We start from the raw sequence: 22,711 nt of genomic DNA on the forward strand, positions 1-22,711 counted from the left end.
TTATAAAAATAACTACGAAGCCTGGCATGGGCCTGTATAGGTTTTCTGCAATGTGCCCTTGACCTGAACCATTAAAGAAACAAAGCTACCAGTTTGTAATGGTACCAGCTGTTTGCAAACCTGGCAGGGATTTTGTTGGAAATTGTTTTATAGCAATTGTCCAATGTGATGACTCAACTGGCCAGGACAAGGGAAGAGTTTATTCAAAGCTTTATTCGTTATTGAATGTAAGGCAGCAATGAGAGATGAAAGAAAGAGCAGAATTGCATTGGTTTCTTTGAATCAGAGGACTATGACAGTGACAACTAATAAGAAAGAATGCAAATACAGTAAATAGGGCAGAGATGAATTTTGTCTCTGTCTTCCACAGGTGATCTAGGAAAACAAAATGAGAAAAATCATCAGTTACTTACAGAGGTAAACAAGAAAGTGACTTTCTATTGTGGTAGCGATAAATCACTTTAAATGAGCCACATTAATTCTGAACATCTAGGTATATCTCTTTGCAAAACTTTGGGAGGAAGAATTTTTTTTGAGAGAGATTTATCTTCTGGTATTGGATGGCATCATATATCCTCGTGTTCATTTATATGGATAAACAGGAATGCCAAGACAGCTCCTGTTGCACATTACAGCAACTTCCGGGAGGTTTCCAGGGAGTCACTCTGCTGCCTCAATGTTCCAGCCCTGCATCCAACATATCCTTCGGCTGCCTTTCTGCCAGCCTTGTGATCTACACCTGTTTAGGAGGCTCAGTAAGAGAATCTTCAGATGCCTTAAGGCAGCTTTATTGTCCCCCTTATGCTGCTGCAGTTTTATGTGCATTAGCAAGTTAAAGCAGTGAATGTCTGTACTGTACTTTGAGCCAAGTGCTATAAAAATGCTATATTAATCTATTATCATTATTATGCAGTGACCCAAAAGGATTTAAAGGGGGCTGAGGGGCTTTGAATCAATGGAATATGAATCAGTTAAATCTATAGTTATACAAGCTAGGCTAAAAATTATAAAGGCTTTCAATTCTTATGTTGCACAGAATAAACCTGGAACAAGAAGAAGCCGTGACACAGGGACCTTGTCTTAACACAGAAGTTGCACCACTTTAACGTAAATCTTTTTTCTACTTAGTTTAGTTACAAAACACTGTGTGGACACTCTTAATTTGCTCTGAGTAACTTAATTCAGTTTATTTTATCTGTCCCTAATCATTTTGAGCTAACTTGATATAAGCCAGCTGTCTATCAATTTAAAGGGTGTCCACATGGCCTTTGGCACCAGCTGAATTCAATTGATTTTAAAAAGCACATCTTTAGTTCAACTGATGCAATATTGTGTCTAGACTGAGCTTAGTGTTCCACAGCTGCCCAACTGCATCATGGAGAGTTTATGCCTGTCTTTGAGGATCTACCATTGGTCACTGTAGGAGACTAGGTAGCAGATGAATTGTTAAGAGTAGATCCTCACTTGGTGTGAATTGTCATAGCTCCACTGACTTAGATAGAGCTATGGCAATTTATAGCAGCTGGGAATCTGCTCTTTAGTCCACTGTGGCAATTCATAAGTTCCAATGTACACTTCATGGCCATTTTGAATAGATGTTTTCACTATTAAAATGTTACTACGTTATGTAATTCGGAATATATTTCCCACCGAGGTTACCTGAGATGTTCTATAGTGCGAATATAACCTGACTTTCTGCTATCAGTTTTGGACCCTGAAAAAAAAGACAAACGTTCATAGGTGAGAGAATCCAGGAAGAGAATATATATTTGGACAGACAATATAAACATCCTAGCTTTAGGTGCGTTTCCTGTCATTTAGAAATGTACATGTAGTATATACATAAAGTTGCAACATTAGCTCTTCAAGAAATGTCACACAACTGAATCAAGTCTGAAATACTTCAGTAGAATTCCAAAAGGAAAAGGAAATCTCATGGTATTTAACAGAGTTAAGGCTACTATTCTTGAACTGTGGGTGGTTTTTGATTTTGTTTTTTTTTAAAGATGCTGCAATTGTCAAAAGTATTTAAAGTACAGTTCCACTCTGAAAAGGGACTGTAAAAATGGCCCTGTCTAACTCTATGGATCTGCTGCTTGTGTGGATTCAGAGTAAAAAATTCCTCCTTTCTTGACAAAAATGAATGTTTACTGCATTTTACCGCATAGAGCATTGCAGAGCAACTACAGCACTGGGCGAGGGAGTTGGATTTCATTTTGGCTCATGCATTGTAAATGGGATTGGTAACTAAATTCCAACTAAGCAATGCCCAAAAAAGAGGAGAGTGCTAAGAAAAAGATGCACAGAAATAGGGTAGGGAGGAGAGAGAATCAAAAGGAGGTGGCTATGTGATTTAACATGGAAATTAATCTAAACCAATATGGAAAAGAATGGGGAGACAGGAAGAGAAATGGGGCCAGGTGAAAGAAATTGAGAAATTCAGTCACAAAAAAAATCTTGGAAACAATTGCTTTCCCCAAACTTTTAAGAATATACCACTCCTCCCTGTCTAGGAGCTTGGGGAAAGAAATTGAATTAGAAATTACCCATCAGGAGAAATTGTTAGAGAGATTAGATTTGACCCTTCAAACCCATGAAGCTATTAATACAGGGTGTGTTCTGGAGATGTAAACTTCTGAATATGAGCAAAAGGATAGTACTAAATGCAATCTCAGGCAAACTTACATTCTTTGGCATGCTGGAGTTTATATATTCAGATGCAGGCCATATGGTTCTTTCTTTAAAAATCTAAGTGGAGCTTTTTGGCTAGTTGTAATATTTTTTAAAATACAGATATTTACACATCCTTTGATTAAAGATACATGAAAAAAGTGGGATACCTCTTCTCCAAAACATGCCTCGTGGTTTTCTGCTTTGCAGCACTTTTCTCTCATGGTAATAAAAGATGTAATGATAGTCTTCAGTTGTTCATCTGTAATGGTGGGCTTATGTTTGATGAGGCTGATGAGCAGTCTGAAACAGGAGCAAACCAGAACAGTGCCCACTTAGCTTAATGATAAAACACATGACTTACCAAAGAGCTTCTATGCCTTCAGCTCTACAAAGCCTTATTTCAAAGTTACATTGTCACCTCCTTTCCTTTGTGTAGTTTCACTGGGCCTGGTTACCGCCCCATGGACGAATTGGCAGGTAGATGGAAATCTCTGTACCATTCCTCAGTACAAAGTAGTAACCTTTGCTTTCAAGGTTGATTGGCCCTGAGTGTGTATGCAATTGTGCAAATGTGTCTGTAGCCACCTGCAACTTTGGAGGCTCCCAGGAAGTGATGGGCTCCCAGGACCTTAGAATTCTGCCTGCTTGGGTGTGTGACATGAATAGTTTTATGGGGAAGGGCAGACCAGAAGCCTGACTGACATGCCAGACCAACTAGCTGCAGGCACCAGATGGTGTGCATATGGTTGGCATGGTCCATAAGTGTGCACTGTCCCCACACAAACACAGCTCTCAGGGGAAGAAAGTTAGTTGCCAACCTGTCTGTTTCCAGCAACAGAAGGAGATGCAGCACTTTAGCTGCTCTCTGGGAGAAGAAGAGCTGGCACACTAAGAACTCAGGTCTGTTAGTGCTAAGATGTGTCACGGAGCCACTGAGGAGGGAAGAATATTTGGGTTCTACCACTATTGGGGACCAGCAGATAGCCCAGTGGTGAAGGTGCTAATTTGAGACTTGGGAGAGCCATGTTCAGTTGCCTGCTCTGCTGCCGATTTCCTGGGTGACCATGGGCAAGTCACTTAGCCTCCAAATGCTGGGTGTAGACAATGCCAGAGACTGAGTGAGAGCGAGCTTCTCCGCCTGAGGCAACAGACTGGGGTTAGCAGGGCTCATGCTAGTGCTCTATAAATAGCTGTATAGAGAGTGCTTTGAAGTTGCAACCTGGGCTCTGAAAACTAGCGAGGAAGTGGGCTACAGAGCCTGAGCTCCAGGCCACACCACAATTTCCAAGAGTTGTCTATACAGCTAAGTTTAGCGCCGTAATGCAAACCTGCCTGGGAGGCTTGTTCCAAAACGCTGTGTAGACTTGCCTTCTGTGCTCAGTTTCCCCTGTGTAAAATGGGAATAATACTGCTCTACCTCTCAAGTGACTTGGGATAAAGAGTGTGAGGTGTTAATATACCACAGGTACAGGGCCAAATGAGTACTCTAAAGAGCCCTATTTATAAAGTTGGTTGCTGTAATGTTAGGCACCTAAATCCATATGTAGGTACATAAATGCCCATTTGAGGAACTTGCGTGCTGATTTAGGAGTCCAGGTATGAGCAAATTTCAAAACTGACAATTCTAGGTAGCTCAGTTTTTGAGTGCCCAGCCTGAGACATCTTAAAAGGGCCTGGTTTTCAGAAAGCGCGGAACCCTCCCTCTTCTGAAAAATCAGATCTCTTTCAGGCCTCTCTAGTTGGGCACCCAGAAACAAAATTATTGTCACTTTTGAAATTTTACAACTTAGGGATAACATTTTCAGAAGCCCTATGTGACTTAGGAACCTGAGTCCCACTGAATTTATCCCCAAGTGCCTAAACACTACTATAGACATCGAAATTGGAAAATTAATTGCTTACAATGGGAGGGAAACAATGCCCAAACAAGACACTGAACAAAATTTCAGGAAGTGGGAGTGGGAATATGGGGAATTGGTGAGAAGAAGAAATAAGTAAATATTTCTGGAAGAAAGGGGTTTTAACAAGGGCTGTGAAGGAGGAATAGGAAGCAGCTGATGTTAGAGAGAAAGCTGGGTGGACAAGAAGTGGGTGAAATATTAGCAGAATGGTGTTTCAGAAACGGAGGCAACCAGAATAAACAGGCATATCTTACTCCTGCTTCTTTCTCTGTAGCTCTTTCTCTTCAGTTGCACACAAGTCTTCATGGAAGGAGAACAGACCAGGAGTAAGTGGTATGGGCACATACTTCTCATCCAGTCCCAAGCCACTAATACATGGCCTTCTGAGAGCATAGGAGTCACTACAGCACTTACAGACATTTGGGTTTATAGGACTGGCGTAGTGTCGCCTACATATTTGTCCCATCACAAGATCAATCTGTATGGAGCCAGAAAGAATTGTTTTTTTTACAGTGGCATTTTAAAAAATAACAGATACATGCTACCCTTGGTAAATTCATGAGAGGTTAAAATTATAAATAAAAACCTTTATAATTTAAAGCAAATTAAATGTTGCTTAATTTTGCTGAAATTCTTTAAGAGAAAGCACCAGTCCATATTTCTATTGAAAGCTGCATGCTGTCAACACAAAATGGGCCAGATTTCCAAACAGTGGCCTCCGTGCATATGCAATTTTATGTGCTGTCATCTGTGCACACAAATGATAGAATTTACACATGCAACAGGGATTTGTGGGTGCATGAGACACTGCAAAAAAACTGCATGCCGCTAAGGTACACATGGAGGCCAGCGTGTGGCCCTTTTAATAATTTGGCCCATGAGATATATGCATCAGTGATGGAAGAATGATATAAAATTGCTCATCCCAATGGAACAATGTCATAGCTAGGCCATATCCACTCAGAGCCTGGTTCTGTTTCCAGGACAGCCAAGAGAAACATGCTACTGACTTCATTGGGAACAGAATTAGAATTCCACTATGTGTAACAAATACCCTGATTCAGCAAAGGCCTGAAGGCAATGCAAAACTATGGGCCAGATCCTCTGCTGGTATGAATCAGCATAAATCCATTGATGGCAATGGTAATATGCCTGTTTACACCACCTCAGGGTCTGGCCCTATACCTCGACCAAGTCAGTGACTGGTAGTGCCTTCGCTATCTCATGGGGGTTCTCTGTTAGAGGCTCTCTCTAGACTCTCCATGCAGTTGGAGGTTAGGAATACCGGGGAGGCAGCAAGCTCTCGAAGAAAAAGTGAGATTGAGATGAGGAAAGAAACATACTCACATATTCCTCAGCACAAGGAAATATTTTGTCTTCACTTAGCTGGCAGCACTTGGCACCAAATTCCTCCATTTGCTTTGTGAACCGGCGCAGCTCTTCAGATGACAGCTGTGGCATCTTCTTAGTGTAGCGGACAAGAAGCCTGAAACAACAATCTCCCAGTTACAGGTGATCCAGTAGATTAGTGATTGATGAGCCAAACATTCAGCGGGTGTAAATCAGCATACGTCTGATTGACTTTAACGGAACTCCAACCCTTCATGCGAGCGGAGGAGCTAGCTCAATGTTTTAAATGCCAGTTGCTCTCAATTTATACTGGTATAAGCAATAAAAATCAGGTCCTTTGTGTTAGCCTAAGTGTTCTTATCTAGTCATTGGAATAAAAATGAAGGTGATGTCACATATGCAACAAAATGGGCCTGATTCTGAAACTTGACAAATACTACCACTCTCCTATTGACTTCAGTGTGGCGTCAAGGGACCTCATCTGTTCGCAAGACTGAGCCCTACGTGACTTCATGGGAAGTTGTAGGAGGGCATAAGATGGGCTGGAAAACAGCTCACTTTTCTTTATATACAACGTTAGCAAGTGTGGCAAGAAGAATAATGGCTATGGACAAAAGGTCAATAGGTTGATGGTCAACCCAGGGTTGTTGGGACTTTTCACCTGTTCCAAAGGCTGGCTTTAAAGCAAATGTATTGATCTAAGAGGGACCAGACTGAGAGGAAGCAAATCTTATACATCTCTTCAGAGAAGAAGGGCCCAGTTCAGCAAGGCTTTTAAGAATGTGCCTAGCGCTATGCACAGGACCAATGCCATTGACTTCATTGGGAAGATTCATATGCTTAAAGTTAGGCCTTGTTTAAGAACCTGGCTGAATTAGGGCCAAAGCCAGCAGCATTGTAAGCTTGTCCACGCTCCTGCTGTTCCTGAGCCCTGACATGGTCAGCCAACAGGAGTTGAAATGTTCATGCGTTGGGCTATGGACATCATGCATGCGGTAGAACAGTATCGTAACAAAACCTAAAGTTGTTTACATCAGACCTTAGGCTGGTATCACTCAGCATCGCTCTATTGAAGTCAATGGATCCGTGCTGATCTACACCAGCTGAGGATATGACCCCCCTATTATTTAAAGCTGGTAAACAAGGATTGGATGCTCATTAAGAAACAAAAAAAACCAAACCCTACGTATTATGGAAGTAGTATTCTCCCTGTTCCTTGAAGAGGTTACAGTTTGCCGTGATCAATTCCTGGCTTTCCTGGATGTGTTTTTTGAGTAGTTCTTCCTGAAAAACAGTGTAGTTATATTGTTAAAGGGGTTATTATTGGAGTGTGCAATGCAAAATAATGTTGCATCACGATGTCGTTTTAATTGTTCACAACTTCCTATTATCTGCCATATAATCATATCTCTTCTGATTGCATTGAAAATTCTCTCTGCTAGCTGCAACCCCAACTATCTGAACATAACTAGTGCATAGACCATAAGGCCCTACATCTCTGAAATAACTGACTTTATAATTATACAGGCCATAGCCTATGAATTATGGGGGACCCTGATTGCCAGAAATGGGAGCTCTAGGCCATGCAGACCAATGTTGAGATAAATCAAGAAGGTGCAGTAGAGGGTGCATTAGGGATGCGCAGAGGCTCAGTGGTTGGAGCCCAAAAGGGGTCAGAGATTTCACAGAACTTATCTCCACCCCCTTCTTTGACACCTCTCTCTGCCCATGTGAAGCTCACAGTTAGAGCAGTACACTAGCAGGAGTATCCTACTAGGAGCCATCAGCATGGAGGAGCCAGGAAGGGGCAGAGGGATGAGTGGGACGCAGTGTGAGCCCCCTAAAAACAAGGGCTTGTATGCGGAAAGAGCGCTGCTGCTGTCCTCCCCCACTTACTGTTTTCCAAGAGAGGGTCTTAGTTGTCCCAAACGGGCAGGAGTCCCTCCCAACTACCAGCTCATTTGAACAGCTAGCCAACTCTAGGATCAGCACCAAGGGAAAGCAGAGGAGGGCTTCCAGCTTCTCCAGCTACCACTGAATAAGCAGATCCTGCCCCCACCCGCCATCTCCCACACAGTGGTATTTGTTCCCCAGCAAAACCACATAGTTCAAATAATGGAAGGGTGATGCCTTGCTGCACGCTGGAGGGCACAAAACCTTACTACAACTGTGGCCCTCCTTCTAGGAAGTCCTGGGTTGCTGTTCCAGACCAAGGGAGTAGAAGTGCTTCCAACTCATGCCTCAATCAGCATCAGACAATAGCAGTTTGTGAATTTTGCTCAAGCTGCCTGTTTATTACATGAAGTGTAGCAACACCCACCCCTTTGCCATAGCACTCAGGAGGGTTACTGGTTTTGCAGCAATTTTCCAGTAACTCCTGGTATCCTTTACCAGCTCTTAAAAGCATCTGAGCAGAGAACTCAGGGTGTCTTCTTGAATATTCATAGACAAATCTGTAACACATGAAAGATATCAGCATTAGAAATTAGGATCCTTCAAAGATTCATCGATGTTAAGGCTTGATGGGCCTATTATTATAATCTAGTCTGATTTTAGCCCAACAACTTATATCAGAATTGAGTACTTTTGTCTAGACAACGCCTGCTGTTTGGTCCATCCAACCCTTTCTTTTTATAATCAGCTGGGATTGTTTGAAGGATAAAGACGATGAACTTTGATGATAAGATTTTATTTTTCAGGAACCTTTAACCAATATGGCTGAAGATATTTTTTACATTTAGAGGCCATTAATGAAAAAAAAATGGCCCTGTTTTAGCACAGGATTAATGTACAATTTGTATTTGGCCACTGATCATAAATGCAGATTTTATTTATTTATTTATTTATTTGCAGTGTTTATGGTAATGATTAGCTATTTATTTATTTATTTTGGTGTGCATAGTTCTCGGTCCTGATCCTCCTAGCTGCTGAGCACCTTCTGTTAGTTAAATTAATCTGACTGCTAATAGAACTGGTTGGTAAATGTATTCTACTTCCAATGAAAAATTTAGAAAATGAAGATTTTTCAATGTTGGCTAATTTTTGGATGACTTTTTCAGATTTTCACCAAAAGTTAAAATAAGAAAAAATGTTTTGGATTTTGAAAACAAAAAATATGGCTTTCCAGGTCTTATGAAAAACTGAAAAATGGAGGGAAAATACAAGATATTTTTCATAAAAAATATTTTTTCTCAAAAAAAAGGTCTACCTGTTCTAACTTTAACATATTTTAAAACTTCAAAGCTTAGCTTTATCCATTTATAGCACATCTAAATGCTAGCAAAATTCTTTCCAACAAAGAACCGAGTACTCAGCTGTTGCATATGGCATAATTCAAGTGAAGTAAGTGGCTTATACTAGCCAAGAATCTGGCCAAAAAGTGGGCTACCACTTTCATAAACTGAAGTATTTTATTTCATTTGCCCTAAACAGCTTCTGGGTGTCATGCTTCCATTAAAGCCAATGGAAAGTTTGCTATTGATTACAGTGGGAGTCAAATCAGAACCAGAATCTGACTAAAGCAGACATGTTTAGATCCAGATCTGGGTTTGGTTTAAGCAAATTCAGGTTTATGGCTGAGTCAGAACTATGTTTGAATCTGGGACTGGAACAGACAGCACTGGAAACTTTAGATTTTTCACCCTGTTCATGGTCATGATCTACCAACCCAACTAGCAGAAAACTCATGAAAGCAGATATTCCACATTTGCTCCCATCCCACCCTTCTCAAATTCAGCAGCATTGGAGGTTCTGGTTTTTTCCGTTCTCTAAAATATTACGGAAATAGCAGAATTCAGGTAAACCTCAGTAAAACCAAATAGCTCAGTGTTTATATTTGTGCTAATGTTTTCATGAGATTTTAAATGTTCCATTAAGTCATTTTCAGAGCCAAAAATAACAGAGTATTTCAGTTACTGGATGATGGAATTGTAGTACTATGAGAAGAGCAGAGCTTTCATTATTTTGGCCACATAAAAGCTTACCGATGCATTAATAAAGGCCCATGACAAATGTAAAGGCAAATATTTGAAATAAAATTCGGATTGAAAATTAGGTACATTGTTTGAACTTAACCTACTCAGTGCCTAAACCAGATTTAACAGGTCAAGACATGGGCTCCTACACTTTCCAGGCTTAGCTCACCAGTGTTTCACAAGCAAAGATATAGCTTCTAAATTGGAATGCTGGGCCTGACCAACTGGAATGCTGGGGCACGCAACGCTTGAATGACAGAGTAGACTAAGAGCTGCATTACTTGGCCAGGAAGACATCTTGTTCCTTGGCAAGGTGGTCACACACATCTTTATCCTCTATGAACTCTCTGACTGTGGGAGACAAGTCTGCAGGTTTGTCATCATTTTCCAAGTGAACTATGCATTCGCCTTTTTCTATGAGTGACTTTTCACAGCAACCTTTGAGTTTACTTGATATGGCATCTTGGTGGGAACAGGCATAATTCGTCATCTCTATCTGTAAAAGTTAAAAAAAAAAAGACTGGATCTTATATTTGATTTTTCTCATTGTTTTTGGGAGCAGGGAGAAGGGTTTGCATTCAGAAACCCTGGACAACCCCTTCTTCAGTTACAATTTTTAATACAATATCCCCAGCTGAGATAAGAGCCCCATTAACATCTACCTCCTAGCTGTTACACAGTGGTTTTCATCTGTGCATCTCAAAGTGGGGGTTTTTTTAGTATTACAAAGGTCAGTATCATTACCCACATTTTACAGTTGGGGAAACTGAAACACAGAGATGAAAAGTTAATTGTCCAAGGGCAGAGAGTGAGCCAGCAGCAGAAGTGGGACTAGAACCCTAGTCTCCAGGCCATTCCTTTAGCCACTAGGTAACACTCCCTCCCATTGTACTAAGCATTCTACATACACATAGTAGGAGATGGTCTTTGCCCTGACACTTTTACAATCTAAATAGGCAAGACAGAAAGAGAGTGGGACAAAAAATTACAACATGCCAGTAGAAGATGCCTTGAAGGTATTTAGGTACCTAATTCCCAAGGGAATTAGACACCTAACTATCTTTGAAGATGTGGGTCAGAGAGATTATGTGATCTGCCCAAGGTTACACAGGAAGTCTGTGGCAAAGCCAGGAACTGAACCCAGCTTTCCTGAATCCCAGTCTAGTGCCCTAGCCACAAACTCGTCCTTGTGCCTCATACTTTCTGCCTATTTCATTGCAAACAGAGTCATGTGGGATAATTTAGCAGGATGGAAAATTCTCATTTATGTATCAGACTTTAAATTCCTAATTTGGAGAACAATTAACAGAAGATACACAAAAGATCAGCAGAAAGGAACAAAACTAGAAGCAAGAAAACCCACTATGAAACCTACTTTCTTAAACATAGAAGTGATAAATAAGTTATTCTTTTACCCTGTCATGCATACAATCCAGCATGTCACCATGACAACAGTCCGTGTGTATGTGAACAACATCTGTGACAAGTTTGTTAACGGTAGCAAAATCAGCCTTAGGAAATTTTTGGCTGATTTGAACAAGTTTCCTAGAAAGAATAAATACAAGTGTTGTTTAAAACTCAGAATGCAATTCTATGGTCTCTAGCAGTTTATTATGGGTGGGATTTTCAAAAAAGCTCAGCTGTGACCTGCTTCTGCTGCCACTGAAAGTTAACGAGAAAATTGCAACTGAATTCAGTGATAAGAGAGTGTGGTGCCCAACGCCCATTGAACTTCAATAAGAGCAGGTTACTTAATTCCCTTAGGCCACTTTGGGCTTTTCTGCACTTACCTCGGAGATTCGGCAGCAGTTGACCGGAATTACGCAAACTACGCAAAAAACTCCGTAACTTGCGTAACTCCCATCGACTTCTCTGCTTCTGTTCTGCGCACTGTCTTCACTGCACTGCGCCACTTGAGAAGGTGGTCTTAATACGTCGATTTCTGGATCAACTGAGTGGGTCTTCACTGACCGCACAGTTGATCCAGATAAATCGATCTGGCGGCAGCGACTTTGCCGCCATCAGCATAGACATACCCTTTGAAAATCTAAGACAATGGTGTTATTCATGAGTATAAAGCAGAAGTTACACATTGGTGAATCAGGCCCATAACTGGTACAGAACTACTCTAGAAACACTACAGTGACTATTTAGCATGATAAACTGGTTGGGCTGCATTCTTCAGTTGCATCAGCTGTTGCCAAAAGAAACTGTGCTGGTGTAAATACAAGCAGAATTTGGCCATTATTGAAAAGCTGGTTTTTCCCCCTAAAAGCTAAGCTTTTAAGAAAATTATGCTACAATTAGATGTGTATTTGCATGTCTAATTTGCATTTCCAGTTACACATCCCACAGGTCATCTGCATGTAACAGTTGGAATGGTTGCATGCACAGGCATGATAACTGTGTGTTCAGGTGTGCACATGTTTTTGTGCAGGCATTTAGCCACACAAAATTTGCTGCGAATCTGGCCTGTAAGTTCTGTTATAAAATGAACTCAGAAATTAGAGTATATTTATTGCTCAGAAGGCATTCAAAGCAGTAACATAGAGGCCCTTCTCTTTACATAGATCAACCTCCATCGAATGTGCACAAAAATGATTTATTGTGATCTAAATAATTTAACTGGGACCTGCAACAACTAACCCTCTGTGGGCTTTCATTTTATGGCAACCTCCTTCTTCTCTCTTGTGTTAACCTCTAAAGTTGCCCATGGTGGCTGGTGAGAAAAGGTACAGGTACATCTCAGATAATGTTTTCCCCTGCTTGTGGATTGGATTCAGGGATTTTAAATGATTCTGCAAAGAAACACTTAGAGCTTAGGTTCACACATTGGCAGGAAAGTCCAGGAGGGTAGATGTGGTGCAAGGTGACTCCACTGATAGGTCTTGAGCCAGCCAACACAGCCACATCAGCACTGGCTGGGGAGGGGGAAGTTAAGTATGCTGGCAGGATGCACCTGTATATCACATCCCCTATGCAGCCTGTAGTGGTGCAGCTCCTCTGGCCCTTTTGCCACAACTTTAAAGCTTCATTCCACTGGCAATGGTGAGGGGGTGTACCAGGCCCTGTGAGGCCCTCTGCTGGAGGCCTTGCAGTCCTACCACACCCTGCCCCAGAAAAGGAGCAATAAAGGTGGGTCCTCCTGCCTGCCTAGAAAGGCTGCAGGGAAGCAGCCTATCAGAGCTCAGCAGGCTTAGATAAAAGGAGTAGAGCAGCTCAGTTGCTGATGGGGACCACAAGAGCAAGGAAGGTGATTGTTTCTGGAGCTCAGGGGAGAGCCAGGGGATGGGTTCTGGGAACATTGGCATTCTGAGAGGAAGTGCTTCAGCCCTGAGGGAAGAGGAAGAGGCTGAGGCTATGTGGGAAGTGGCCCAGGAAATAGCAGCAGCAACAACTCTTACAGGAAGTAGTGTGTGGCTGCTTTTTATAGGGTCTCTGGGTTGGGACCCCCACTGGCAGAATGGTATAAGCCCCAGGAAGGGGATAAGGCTTGCTTAAAGGCTGAAGTGCAGGGCAGGGCTTAGAGAGTCTGCAGGAAGAAAGCTTTGGGGGCACTGCTGTATCCCAGAGCAGATGGGGACTTAAAATTAGGCCAGAAGCCACTGAGGGTTGAGCCCAGAGACTAGGCTAATGATGTTAGCGAGGGCCCGGGGCTGAAGACCCTGGAAAGAGCCAACCCTTTGTTGGACTTTGTTACCCCAGAAGGCGTTTATTAGTTCAATTCAGGTTAAATGTGTGACTTAGCTAGAGGGCTGAGCTGCCAAAGACCCACCTGATGAGGGCAACAGCCACAGGGGGCACCGTGAAAAGAGAGAGAGCGAGTGCAGGGTAGCACCCGGCCGACAGGAGGTGCTCACAAGAGGCACACCCCCCCATCACAGACGGTAAGTTAAAATGATAGCGTTCTGTCCTTCACTTCCTAGAAAGGACCATGGTATGTTGGGGGAGGGGACCACTTCCAGGTGACTTTCATTAAAGCTCTGGTACTGTTGGAGAGGCACATCCTGTGGAGTGCTCCTTGTTTCTGCCTCCATCACTATGCTGCACAACACTACACGGTGTCTTGCAGAGGAATCCTCCCTGAAGCATATCTGTCCTCACTGGCACAGGCAGATTGAATCCCCTGGCACCAGCTCCAGGCTGTCAAGTTCATTATTGTTGGAAATACCCAGCTGCTTAACCATCCTTATCTCTGTCTACTCCAGAGACAGTTTGAAGGTGGCTGCCTAGGTGAAGAGCTACTGCCTGAAGGCCTGGCATTTTTTTAAAGTGTCTCAGGGCCCTGGCTTGTGTTTGCACATCTTTTCACAGTCCCTTCAATTCACTTTCACTTGCAAAGACAAGCAGTAGGCTTCTGGCAGGTGTGCAGTTGCGTGGGGGGGAGGGGGTCTTTCCCCCCCCGCCCCCCAAGTAACCAAAAGGTACATTGAATAAATAAGCTAGAGACTTACAGAGCCTTTAAAGTTCTTTCTCCAAACTTCTTCAGAATCTCACATGTAAGGTCCTCAACCAACCCACTTCTTCTCACTGGCTGCATCACAGATGGTGCCTGTCATAATGAAGAGCCAAATCACTTTTAAAAATAATCTTACTGGTCAAATGGAATGGAAAAAAGCAAAATTAAAATGAGACAATCTTAGCAGAAATACAAAAGGGCTTTTCCCTACACTTAGCTGTAAAGTGCCCAACAAAGCAAAAGGAAGATGGGTCATGAATAGTTTTCATGTACATGACTGGATCACCAGCCCCTTATTTAGTTAGAGTTTTGTGAAAACCTGCCCTCTTATTGCCCTCATCATGAACTCTCTTATTAAACACTACTCTGGTTTTTAAACTGTGCATTATGGATAATCTAATCTGATGCTATACAGTGCATTTGTCTCCTTCTTAAGGGCTTCATTTTTCAAAGTACTGTGAGCCTCTTTAAACTATACTATACTGTTGCCAGAAATGTTAGTGGAAAGTGAAGGTTCTCAGCACCTTGCAGTATCAGGCCCCAAGCCAGACAAATGCAGCTATTCTGTAATAATACAATCAGCGTTCTCCCATCCTATTGCACCGATATCCGTCTGATAAAATGAGTACATCGACTTGAGATGCTATGGTGAGGAGGGCTACATCAGTACTACACAGAAGGCAAGATAGAGATAGATAAGAAGGTACTTTGTTCATTTAGAATAACAGGAAAGAGGAATTATAATAGATCGTTGACTGAGATTTTCAAAGCCCTCTAGGTGACTTAGATACAGACCTTCCATTAATGTAAGGGGAAGTATGTGTCTAAATCCCCTCCACTGCTTTGAAAATCTCAACCACCAATCCTAAAATGGTGGCCTCTCTTTGAAAATAAACTTCTTGGTGTTACCTTGAAGTCGGTGGGAGCTGCCAGTGCTCATTACCTCTGAAAATCGGACCATTTTTCTTTAAGAGTCAAAGGCCCCCAGTTCAGAAAAGCACTTATGCACAAGACTCAATCCTGTCCCGAATGGAGGTGCTTTCTGGAATCTGAGCCTAAATAAGGTTTTAGATGACTAAAATGGAAAAAGTTGACCTTCAGCTTTGCTAGTGCATGTCTCTAGCTACAAGAGACCACTAATCAAAACCTCAAGTAACTGTACATATAAAAATAAAATACCTTTTCATGGAAACATGCAGCCTTATCCTCAGCTTGGCAGCAAGCTTTCAGCATCTCCTCATAATGACCAGCAGCGAGAAGAATTGTTGAGGCATAGAGGAAAGGATACCTCCTGGCAAGTTCATAGATGTATCTACAATGGAAAGGTGCCTTGTGTTAACTTTGAACATAAACGCCATGAGCAGAGTCCGGATGGGTTGTAAAGTGCCATGCACTTATGCTGTTCTATAATTAATGTATAAATAAATTAACAAATGAAGCCTGTGATAATAGCCACTGCAGTCAATGCTATTTTCCTGCCATTATAACAGAGAACCGCATAATGCAATGGGATTTAACATGAAAGAATTCTGTTGGGGGCTGAGATTTTACTGGAATTTAAGGACTCGATCCTGCAACATGCTGAGTGTTTTAGGCCAGATCCAGCAACACATTTAAGCACATGATTTACTTTAAGCATCTATTGACTTCAAGGGAACTTCTTTTGTGCTTAAAGTTAAGCCCATGGTTAAATGCTTTGCTTGATCAAACCAACATGCTCAGCACCTTACAGGACCAAGTCCCCTGAAAGATGACCACAGTTAGCAGGTCATAGAACAGAGTTCATAATATAATAGAAATTGGGGCATACTCATAATTTTGAAGTAAAGGGGGGGGGGGGGGGCAAAAGACCCCACTCTAGGGAGCTGAAAGGCACAAAGGCCTTAACTGGCCTCTCAGGCCCCACATTATCTCATTCATGTTATCTGCCAACACCTGGAGGAAGGGGAGGAAGCAAGTGCCAGGCTTAAGTAGTGATAAAGCTACGGGGGGAAAAGCTGAAGAAAGGTTGTTATAAAGGAAGGAAACTCAGAGGTGCAAAGGAAGCTGCCAGGGAGATCCAAGCAGGGAGAGTGTGAGGAAAGCTCTTCAGGCAGGGAGGTCGGGGGAGACCCAGACTAAGCAGGGAAGAAAAGTAAGGAGAATTGGCAAGAATGGGTGGGTAGGGGCCCAGAGAAGCTGCAGTGCAGATGAAGGAGCAGACTAGCTGTTCAGTGCAGGGTTCTGGACCAGAACCCTGAGTGGATGGTGGGATTAGGTTCTGCTACTGGCTGCAGGGAAGAGGCCATACAAGCCCCTTACAAGGATATTGAGCCAGCGGGGGGCTGCAGGCTGAGCCATGAAAACATGCTGAGGAATAGTCCCAGATAGGGCATATAGATTTTGTTTCTGTTAAGATTTTTTGGGACTTCTAGTCTGGATAAATGTGACCCTGGAAAGGTTGGATTTAAAACAGTGACTCTAGCCAGCAGGCCGAGTTACTGGCAGAGAAATTGCTGCAGTGCTGGGGAGTGGCTGTCAGCAGGTGGCAGCAGAGAGGAGAAAGTTGCTATGGCATGCCTGCCCACAAGGAGGTGCCTATCCGGAAGTTTACAAAGCTGACAACCACTGCATCTAACTTGTTCGATTCTAATATAAAATTAATTTACTTACAAGCCTAAAAGTTCGTCTCGATGCTCTTGATACTGTTTGCATCCCTCTTCAGGATCTGGTTTTTTAAAAGGAGGAATAAATCCTGGCGTAGAATTTTTATGGGATAGAAAACATTCATTTCTTTCAGCATCTGCTTTAGCACAACAGTCAGCAAGCCCATATTTTTCCGGAAGGCCTTGCTCATGGCAGACTTCAGACAAGATAATGTAAAGCTGTGGAAAGAAGAAACATTTGTGTTTGCCTATAGTGCACCGTTCTGTTTTTCTCTTGTGATCATCTAGTGGAAAGAACATTTAATATCATGAACTATTTGCAGAGCCTGACTCTCATAAACTGATCATTCTCTTCCCCACCCCCCCATTCTCTTCTGCTTTGACTGCAATGGGAATTGGATTGGGCCATAAACTTGTAGGCCAGAATTTATCAAAATTGGTGCCTAACTTGTGGCTCCTAATCCCATGCTTCAGCAACTAAATAAACGGGAAGATTTTCAAACATCATGAGCATCCAGTGGGTCCCACTGAAGTTCAGATAAGCTTCAAATCTGTACCCAAAACAAGGCTAGTATGTTCACATCCATATTGTAATATCAAGTATGACAAGATACGAACCAGTGTGCGCCTGTGCATCTGGTTGGAATTGAAACTGTCTGATGAAAAGCATCCTGCACACTATTGACCAAATCAGTTCAAGTAGAAAAATTCAGATCCATATCTCAAGCTCCCCACAATGCTGGGATGCTGAAATCCAGGGCTTTGATTCAGCCCATTATAACAAATACGAGGCCCTTGCACAATTCAGAGGCAGGTTTGAATATTGAAACAAAATGTCAAGGATATTTGGATGTAGCATCTTTTTTCAGGCCCCAGGTCTGACAGAAAGTTAGACTTATGAGTCAATTGCTGAAAACAAAATAATGATGGTAATGGGTGGCCCTTGCTGCTACTGAATTTAGTTATATTGACCCTCGATGCCCAATTTCTGACTACGTGGATTTTTTTTAAAGAGACAGACCAGAATTTTTCAAAAGTAACTAATGATTTTGGAGGACTTCAGTAGGACACCCTAGAGTGAGCCTTATTTTCAGAAAGCGCTGAGTATTCATCCTCTGAAAATCCAGCCACTTTGAAGCACCCTGAGTTGGATGTCCAAAACTGAAGCCCCCAAAATCACTAGCCATTTTTTTTAAATGGTGGTCATGATAACAATACAATCAGATTGTCTTGGCTGCAGTAACAATACCGTCTTTGCTTACCGGTGCCTTCCCACATTCTGGGTCTTCCTTGCTGGCGACACATTTATGTGCAAAGGCTGTGACATCTTTTACCATTTTAGTTACTTCTTCATAAGTGCTTTCCTGCACGAACTGAGCGAACATGGCCGTGGCACTGCAGCAAAACAATACTGTTAAATACATAGCTAGCTACCAAAAAACAAAATGGATTTCTTCAAGCTGTGTGAGTGCTAAGTCTGATCCAGAGGCCAAAGACTGTCTCAGGAGCTGGCTGAGTTGGCGGAAGCTGGAGGACAGGTCTAACATAGAATCTGAGAGATGCAACTAAGGACAATTTTTCCTGACATAGTGAACCCTGGTGGTGAAGTCAGTGTGGAATCAGACTTGTCGTCATGTTTTTCCATTGTGTAGAGATAAAGTATGATGAAGGTCCACCCAAAATCTACTGGAGAAGGGTAAAAGAAGCTCTGAAGAGGCTTTCAGACGGTATTAGGCAGGAGATGGTATCCTTGACAGACTTGCTAAAACCTTTTGGAAATTTTTACTTTTCAATGGCACTGCTGAACCACTAAGGCAGTTTAAATAAATTGGCTTGTCTGTAGCCATGGACTAGTGCTAATGCATTGCAATAGTGATTTCCATTCCCCTATGCATCAGTTACCATAGGAAATCAGCCTCTTTTAGTTGTATATCACATTTAGTATTTCTGCCTCTCATCATTAGGGTTATTTGTATGACACCTTGCTCCTACTTTTCGTCTGTTTCTCCCGCCTTCTGAAATGAAAATCCTCTGTGATACAAGAATATAACATTAGAAGTCAGGAGGCAATCAAATTCCATCAAGATTCCTGCAATTACAGAAAACTGATAGTGTGAGATATTGTCACAGCAGCCGAACTGATGATCCATACTCATTGTTCCCAGGCAAGGCAAAAAACCCCTAAGAACTCTACCAATATGTCATAGAGGGTTGGATATGCTTTCTTGACTCCAGATTTTGCTATCATCTTAACTCTGTGAGTAAGAATCATCATAGTTAAGCATCTAATCCTGCTTAACTATGATGAGTGCTGATAAATGCCCAAACATGGATCCTGCTATTATGAAAATGCCCTTGAGTTATAAAAAATGAGAAACACAAAGAAGGTGAAAGTGTTTGACTGTTCATCAAGCTTCCAAAGGGAATTTCTAAATTTTCCATAAAGCATCAGCGTAACGTAGCAGCAGCATAAAGCATTCATAAGGAATCCTTAGCCGTGAATAATATCTCCACTGCTTGAAAGAAACTAGAGCTTGTCAGAGCTTGACCTTTCTGCCATCCCTGTGCTGTGCAGACAGCAGAGAGCCGTCTCCAGCAGGCAGTTTCTGCAATAATACTAACTTCCCTGTAGTTTTGATCTTGGCTTGTCTCTAGCTGCCATGTTTCCTGTTAGCCAGAAATAGTCTCTTAAAAGTCCTTGTTCCTTTTGCCATTGTCATTTGAAGGATCACCTGAAGGTGAGTTGCTGAACTGGTGGGGAGTTTATGAACTAGTGCTGTTAAGCCCAGCCCTGAGCAAAGACTGCTGTGTGAGTTTCACCATCCCAGGAGGTCCTGTAGCTCATCAACAGGCCTCTGAGTCATTTCTCCCATGCTCCTTCTTCCAGAGGGACAGCAATCTGCTACTGGCGTATATATCTGCCCAGTGCCAACTCACTGAAGCATGCCAGCACTTCACTGGGGGGAAGGATGCAGCCATTCTGCCCATTCTCTGCCTCTCCCTACTCCCACTTCTTTGCTACTGGCTCTAGCTGAGGACTAGCAGGTGCACATGGCTCACTGGCACCTGCATATCCAGAGCCAAGGTCAGGGTAGTCTGCATAGAGCTGTAAGGGGAGGTTCTTATTGCCCCATTTCCCCAGGGGTAAAGTCGAAGTCATCTTTTTTGTCTCACTTTATTGGATCTTTGCTTTGACTTATTTTGCTGCTTTGACTATCAACTTTTATTCTGCTAATTCTTTTAATGTATTTTTCAGTATCTGGCTCGTTAGTACACTTTTTATTTTAAATCTGATTAAAAATGCACAAAAAAGATCATTGGCAGCACATTTTCAACAGGATTTTTATCAATCAGACTTACATGGCTTTAAAATTCTCCTCATGTAGCTCAGTAATAAGATCACCAAAGTTGTGTTTTTCATCTGAAAAACAAGATAGTTTGGGCTTTGAGTCACCAAATGTTTAATACAGAAACATTTTCTTGATCTGCTTGAATGGTTAGGGTGCCAACCTTGGACTTAGAAGACCCAGAGTCACCTCTTTGCTCTGCCACAGATTTCCTGAGTGACCTTGGTCAGGTCCGTTAGTCTCCCTCTGCTTCTGTTCCCCATGTGGATAGTAGGAATAATAGCGCTTCTCCACCCAGCATGCTTATCCTCATAACAACTCTGTTAACAATTGTTAGATGTTCTGATACCAATGGTAATGGGGGGCCAAACACTTTGTACCTCAGACAGTATTTTAAAACTTTGCTTAGTTATTTAAAGGTGTCTTTGATCACTGGCTAGTTTGAGTTAAATTGAAGGATTATGTGTTTAAAGTCAATGAGCTCAAATCAGCACTGCAGAAGGGGCTAAAATCCTTTGAAAGTAATGGAGTTCACCCTCACACACCTGGGTGAATTTGGCCTAATGAAACAAAATGGGTCTTATCAGCTAAAGAGTTCATGCAAATTTTTTCCCTTTCCTAACAGGCCCAATCTTGGACCTACTGGAGACCAATATAGTACAGAAACAGTCCAACTGGCTCTAAATTCTGAGCCATCTACACTCTCTGTGCTGAGGTCATGAAGATGTATAAAGAAATCATATTCTATTGTGCTTTACATTGTTAAGGCATTCTATAAAATAAAGTAGCTCCCCAGATGAAAGTACAATCAACATGAGTATGATGAAGCTCCGTGTGTTTCAACCAGTCCCGAATATTGTTCACCTCTAAGTAAATATTACATTGTCTCATATCTTACATGGATTCTCAAAGCACTAATAATCCACAAACCTGAGAATGATCATGTGAAATTGGAAAAAGGTGGCATACACAACCTCTTCTAGATTTTAAATATTAAGGGCTAGATTCTGCCACCTTGACTCATGTTGAGTAGTACCTTTCTTTGCGTATAGTCCCACTAAAACCAATTGTACTGCTCACCAAGTAAGGTACTAATCAACTTAAAAGCAAGGGTGGCAGAAATGGGCCCTAAATATTCACCTCATGTGTTCTTCTAAACATATTTTTTTTAAAACACTAGGTAGCAGCTAATAGTATTAAGACTTACTGACTGGGGTATCAAACTGAGCATTATACATAAAAGTCCAAATCGTGTTTACCTTACCCATACACTAACTTCCAATGACCTGCATGATTTCGCTTGAAAAGAGACCATGCACTTGCGGAGTCTGATTTAGAATCTTCAGTGTTTTCTAAACTATGTTCACAAATCCAGTCGGAAATCACTGTCATTGTATTTGAAATGTAATAGCCTATTTTGAGAAGTCAAAAGCACACAAGGAGTCTGATCTTGCTCCCGGGAAGTCAGAGCCATTATATAATTGTGTTGTGCTATTCATGTGTATCCATTATAACTGTTGTAAACGCTTTTTATATTACTCTTTTGTTTGTTAGAATGGACCATGACCATGTGAGATCCCCCAACGACCACAACAAGTTGTGAATGGACATTATATGAAAACTTATAGTTAATGTACAAGAAATATTCTTACCTACATGCCGATATCTTCTGGGCAGGGTTTTTGATTCGGTAAAGCTTACCAAGAAAATAAAAGAAATGAATGTTCCCCACTTCATGGTGTCAGATTTGGGGGGCCTTGGAATATATGTGAAAGGTAGAAAGACAGATGAGAGAGGTGTTTCTTTTATACTCTTCTCAAGTAATGTTTGGTTAATGAAAAAACCCTTTTGCTGTCGTATGTGACATTTAGACCTTTTGGAATAGTCCTGCTAATAATTAAATAGATAAAATTATTTGCTCATGATGTTTGTTAACTGGACATCTTGTCACAAAAAGGCCTTGTAAATTCACTAGTCTTTCAGAATTTAGACAAATAGACTTTTGTAAATTACCTTATCACACTACAAACAAGATGTTTAAACAAACTGGTTTTTTTTCACTACTGTGCTCTTTATCCTGTATCCCATATACAGACTCTTCCATGCACCTGCCCTCCCTCTCCCAGTATTTGTTCAAAGGTGAATTGTTCTGCTGGAGTTGCATAGATGGTGCCCTGTCGAGTGAAAGACCCCGAGTTCAGAAGTAGACTTGGGACTCTTGCATCCTAACTTGCTGAGCAAGCTCTCTTTCCCCAAGCTATAGTGCCACAGGGGTGGAAAAATTGGGATAAGGTAGCATGTAAGACACTGGATCTGCAAAATTGTCCATTCACTGCAGAACGTATCCAAAAAGTCTCTTTAA

The 22,711-nt window shown here is 41.9% G+C and overlaps 2 protein-coding genes across 3 annotated transcripts in view; one reads left to right on the forward strand and one right to left on the reverse strand.

Moving 5' to 3' along the window:
- The window catches only part of RASSF6 (Ras association domain family member 6), a 38,276-nt gene extending 37,338 nt beyond the window's left edge, over window positions 1–938 (forward strand). For both annotated transcript variants that reach the window (XM_067557000.1, XM_067556999.1), the window contains one exon: window positions 603–938. In XM_067557000.1, coding sequence (XP_067413101.1) covers window positions 603–732 — 130 coding nt within the window. In that variant the 3' untranslated portion in view covers window positions 733–938. The remainder of the gene's footprint in view (window positions 1–602) is intronic.
- Window positions 196–22,158, reverse strand: LOC137158955 (alpha-fetoprotein-like). Its single transcript, XM_067556997.1, has 15 exons — window positions 22,002–22,158; window positions 20,363–20,423; window positions 18,265–18,397; window positions 17,010–17,221; window positions 15,537–15,669; window positions 14,353–14,450; window positions 11,314–11,443; window positions 10,180–10,394; window positions 8,245–8,377; window positions 7,111–7,208; window positions 5,922–6,060; window positions 4,829–5,052; window positions 2,841–2,973; window positions 1,660–1,714; window positions 196–375 (listed from the first exon to the last, which is right to left on the reverse strand). The coding sequence occupies exons 1-14, from the start codon at window positions 22,084–22,086 to the stop codon at window positions 1,670–1,672; spliced, it is 1,839 nt and encodes a 612-aa protein (XP_067413098.1). The 5' UTR covers window positions 22,087–22,158; the 3' UTR covers window positions 196–375; window positions 1,660–1,669.
- Window positions 22,159–22,711: the final 553 nt, after the last annotated feature.

This window comes from Emydura macquarii, unplaced genomic scaffold, assembly GCF_026122565.2.
Source record: "Emydura macquarii macquarii isolate MOO-44397 ecotype Brisbane River unplaced genomic scaffold, CSIRO-AGI_Emac_v2 contig_1790, whole genome shotgun sequence".
In the NCBI taxonomy this organism is placed as follows: domain Eukaryota; kingdom Metazoa; phylum Chordata; order Testudines; family Chelidae; genus Emydura; species Emydura macquarii.

Bases quoted from the DNA above. Each gene is read 5' to 3' on its own strand.
- LOC137158955 (XM_067556997.1), bottom strand. From the start codon at position 22,086: ATGAAGTGGGGAACATTCATTTCTTTTATTTTCTTGGTAAGCTTTACC. The intron at 15,670-17,009 runs GTAAGTAAATTA...TTTCCATTGTAG, and splicing joins CGAGACGAACTTTTAGGCTT to ATACATCTATGAACTTGCCA. The intron at 7,209-8,244 runs GTGGGTGTTGCT...ACTGTTTTTCAG, and splicing joins CTGAGTGCTATGGCAAAGGG to GAAGAACTACTCAAAAAACA.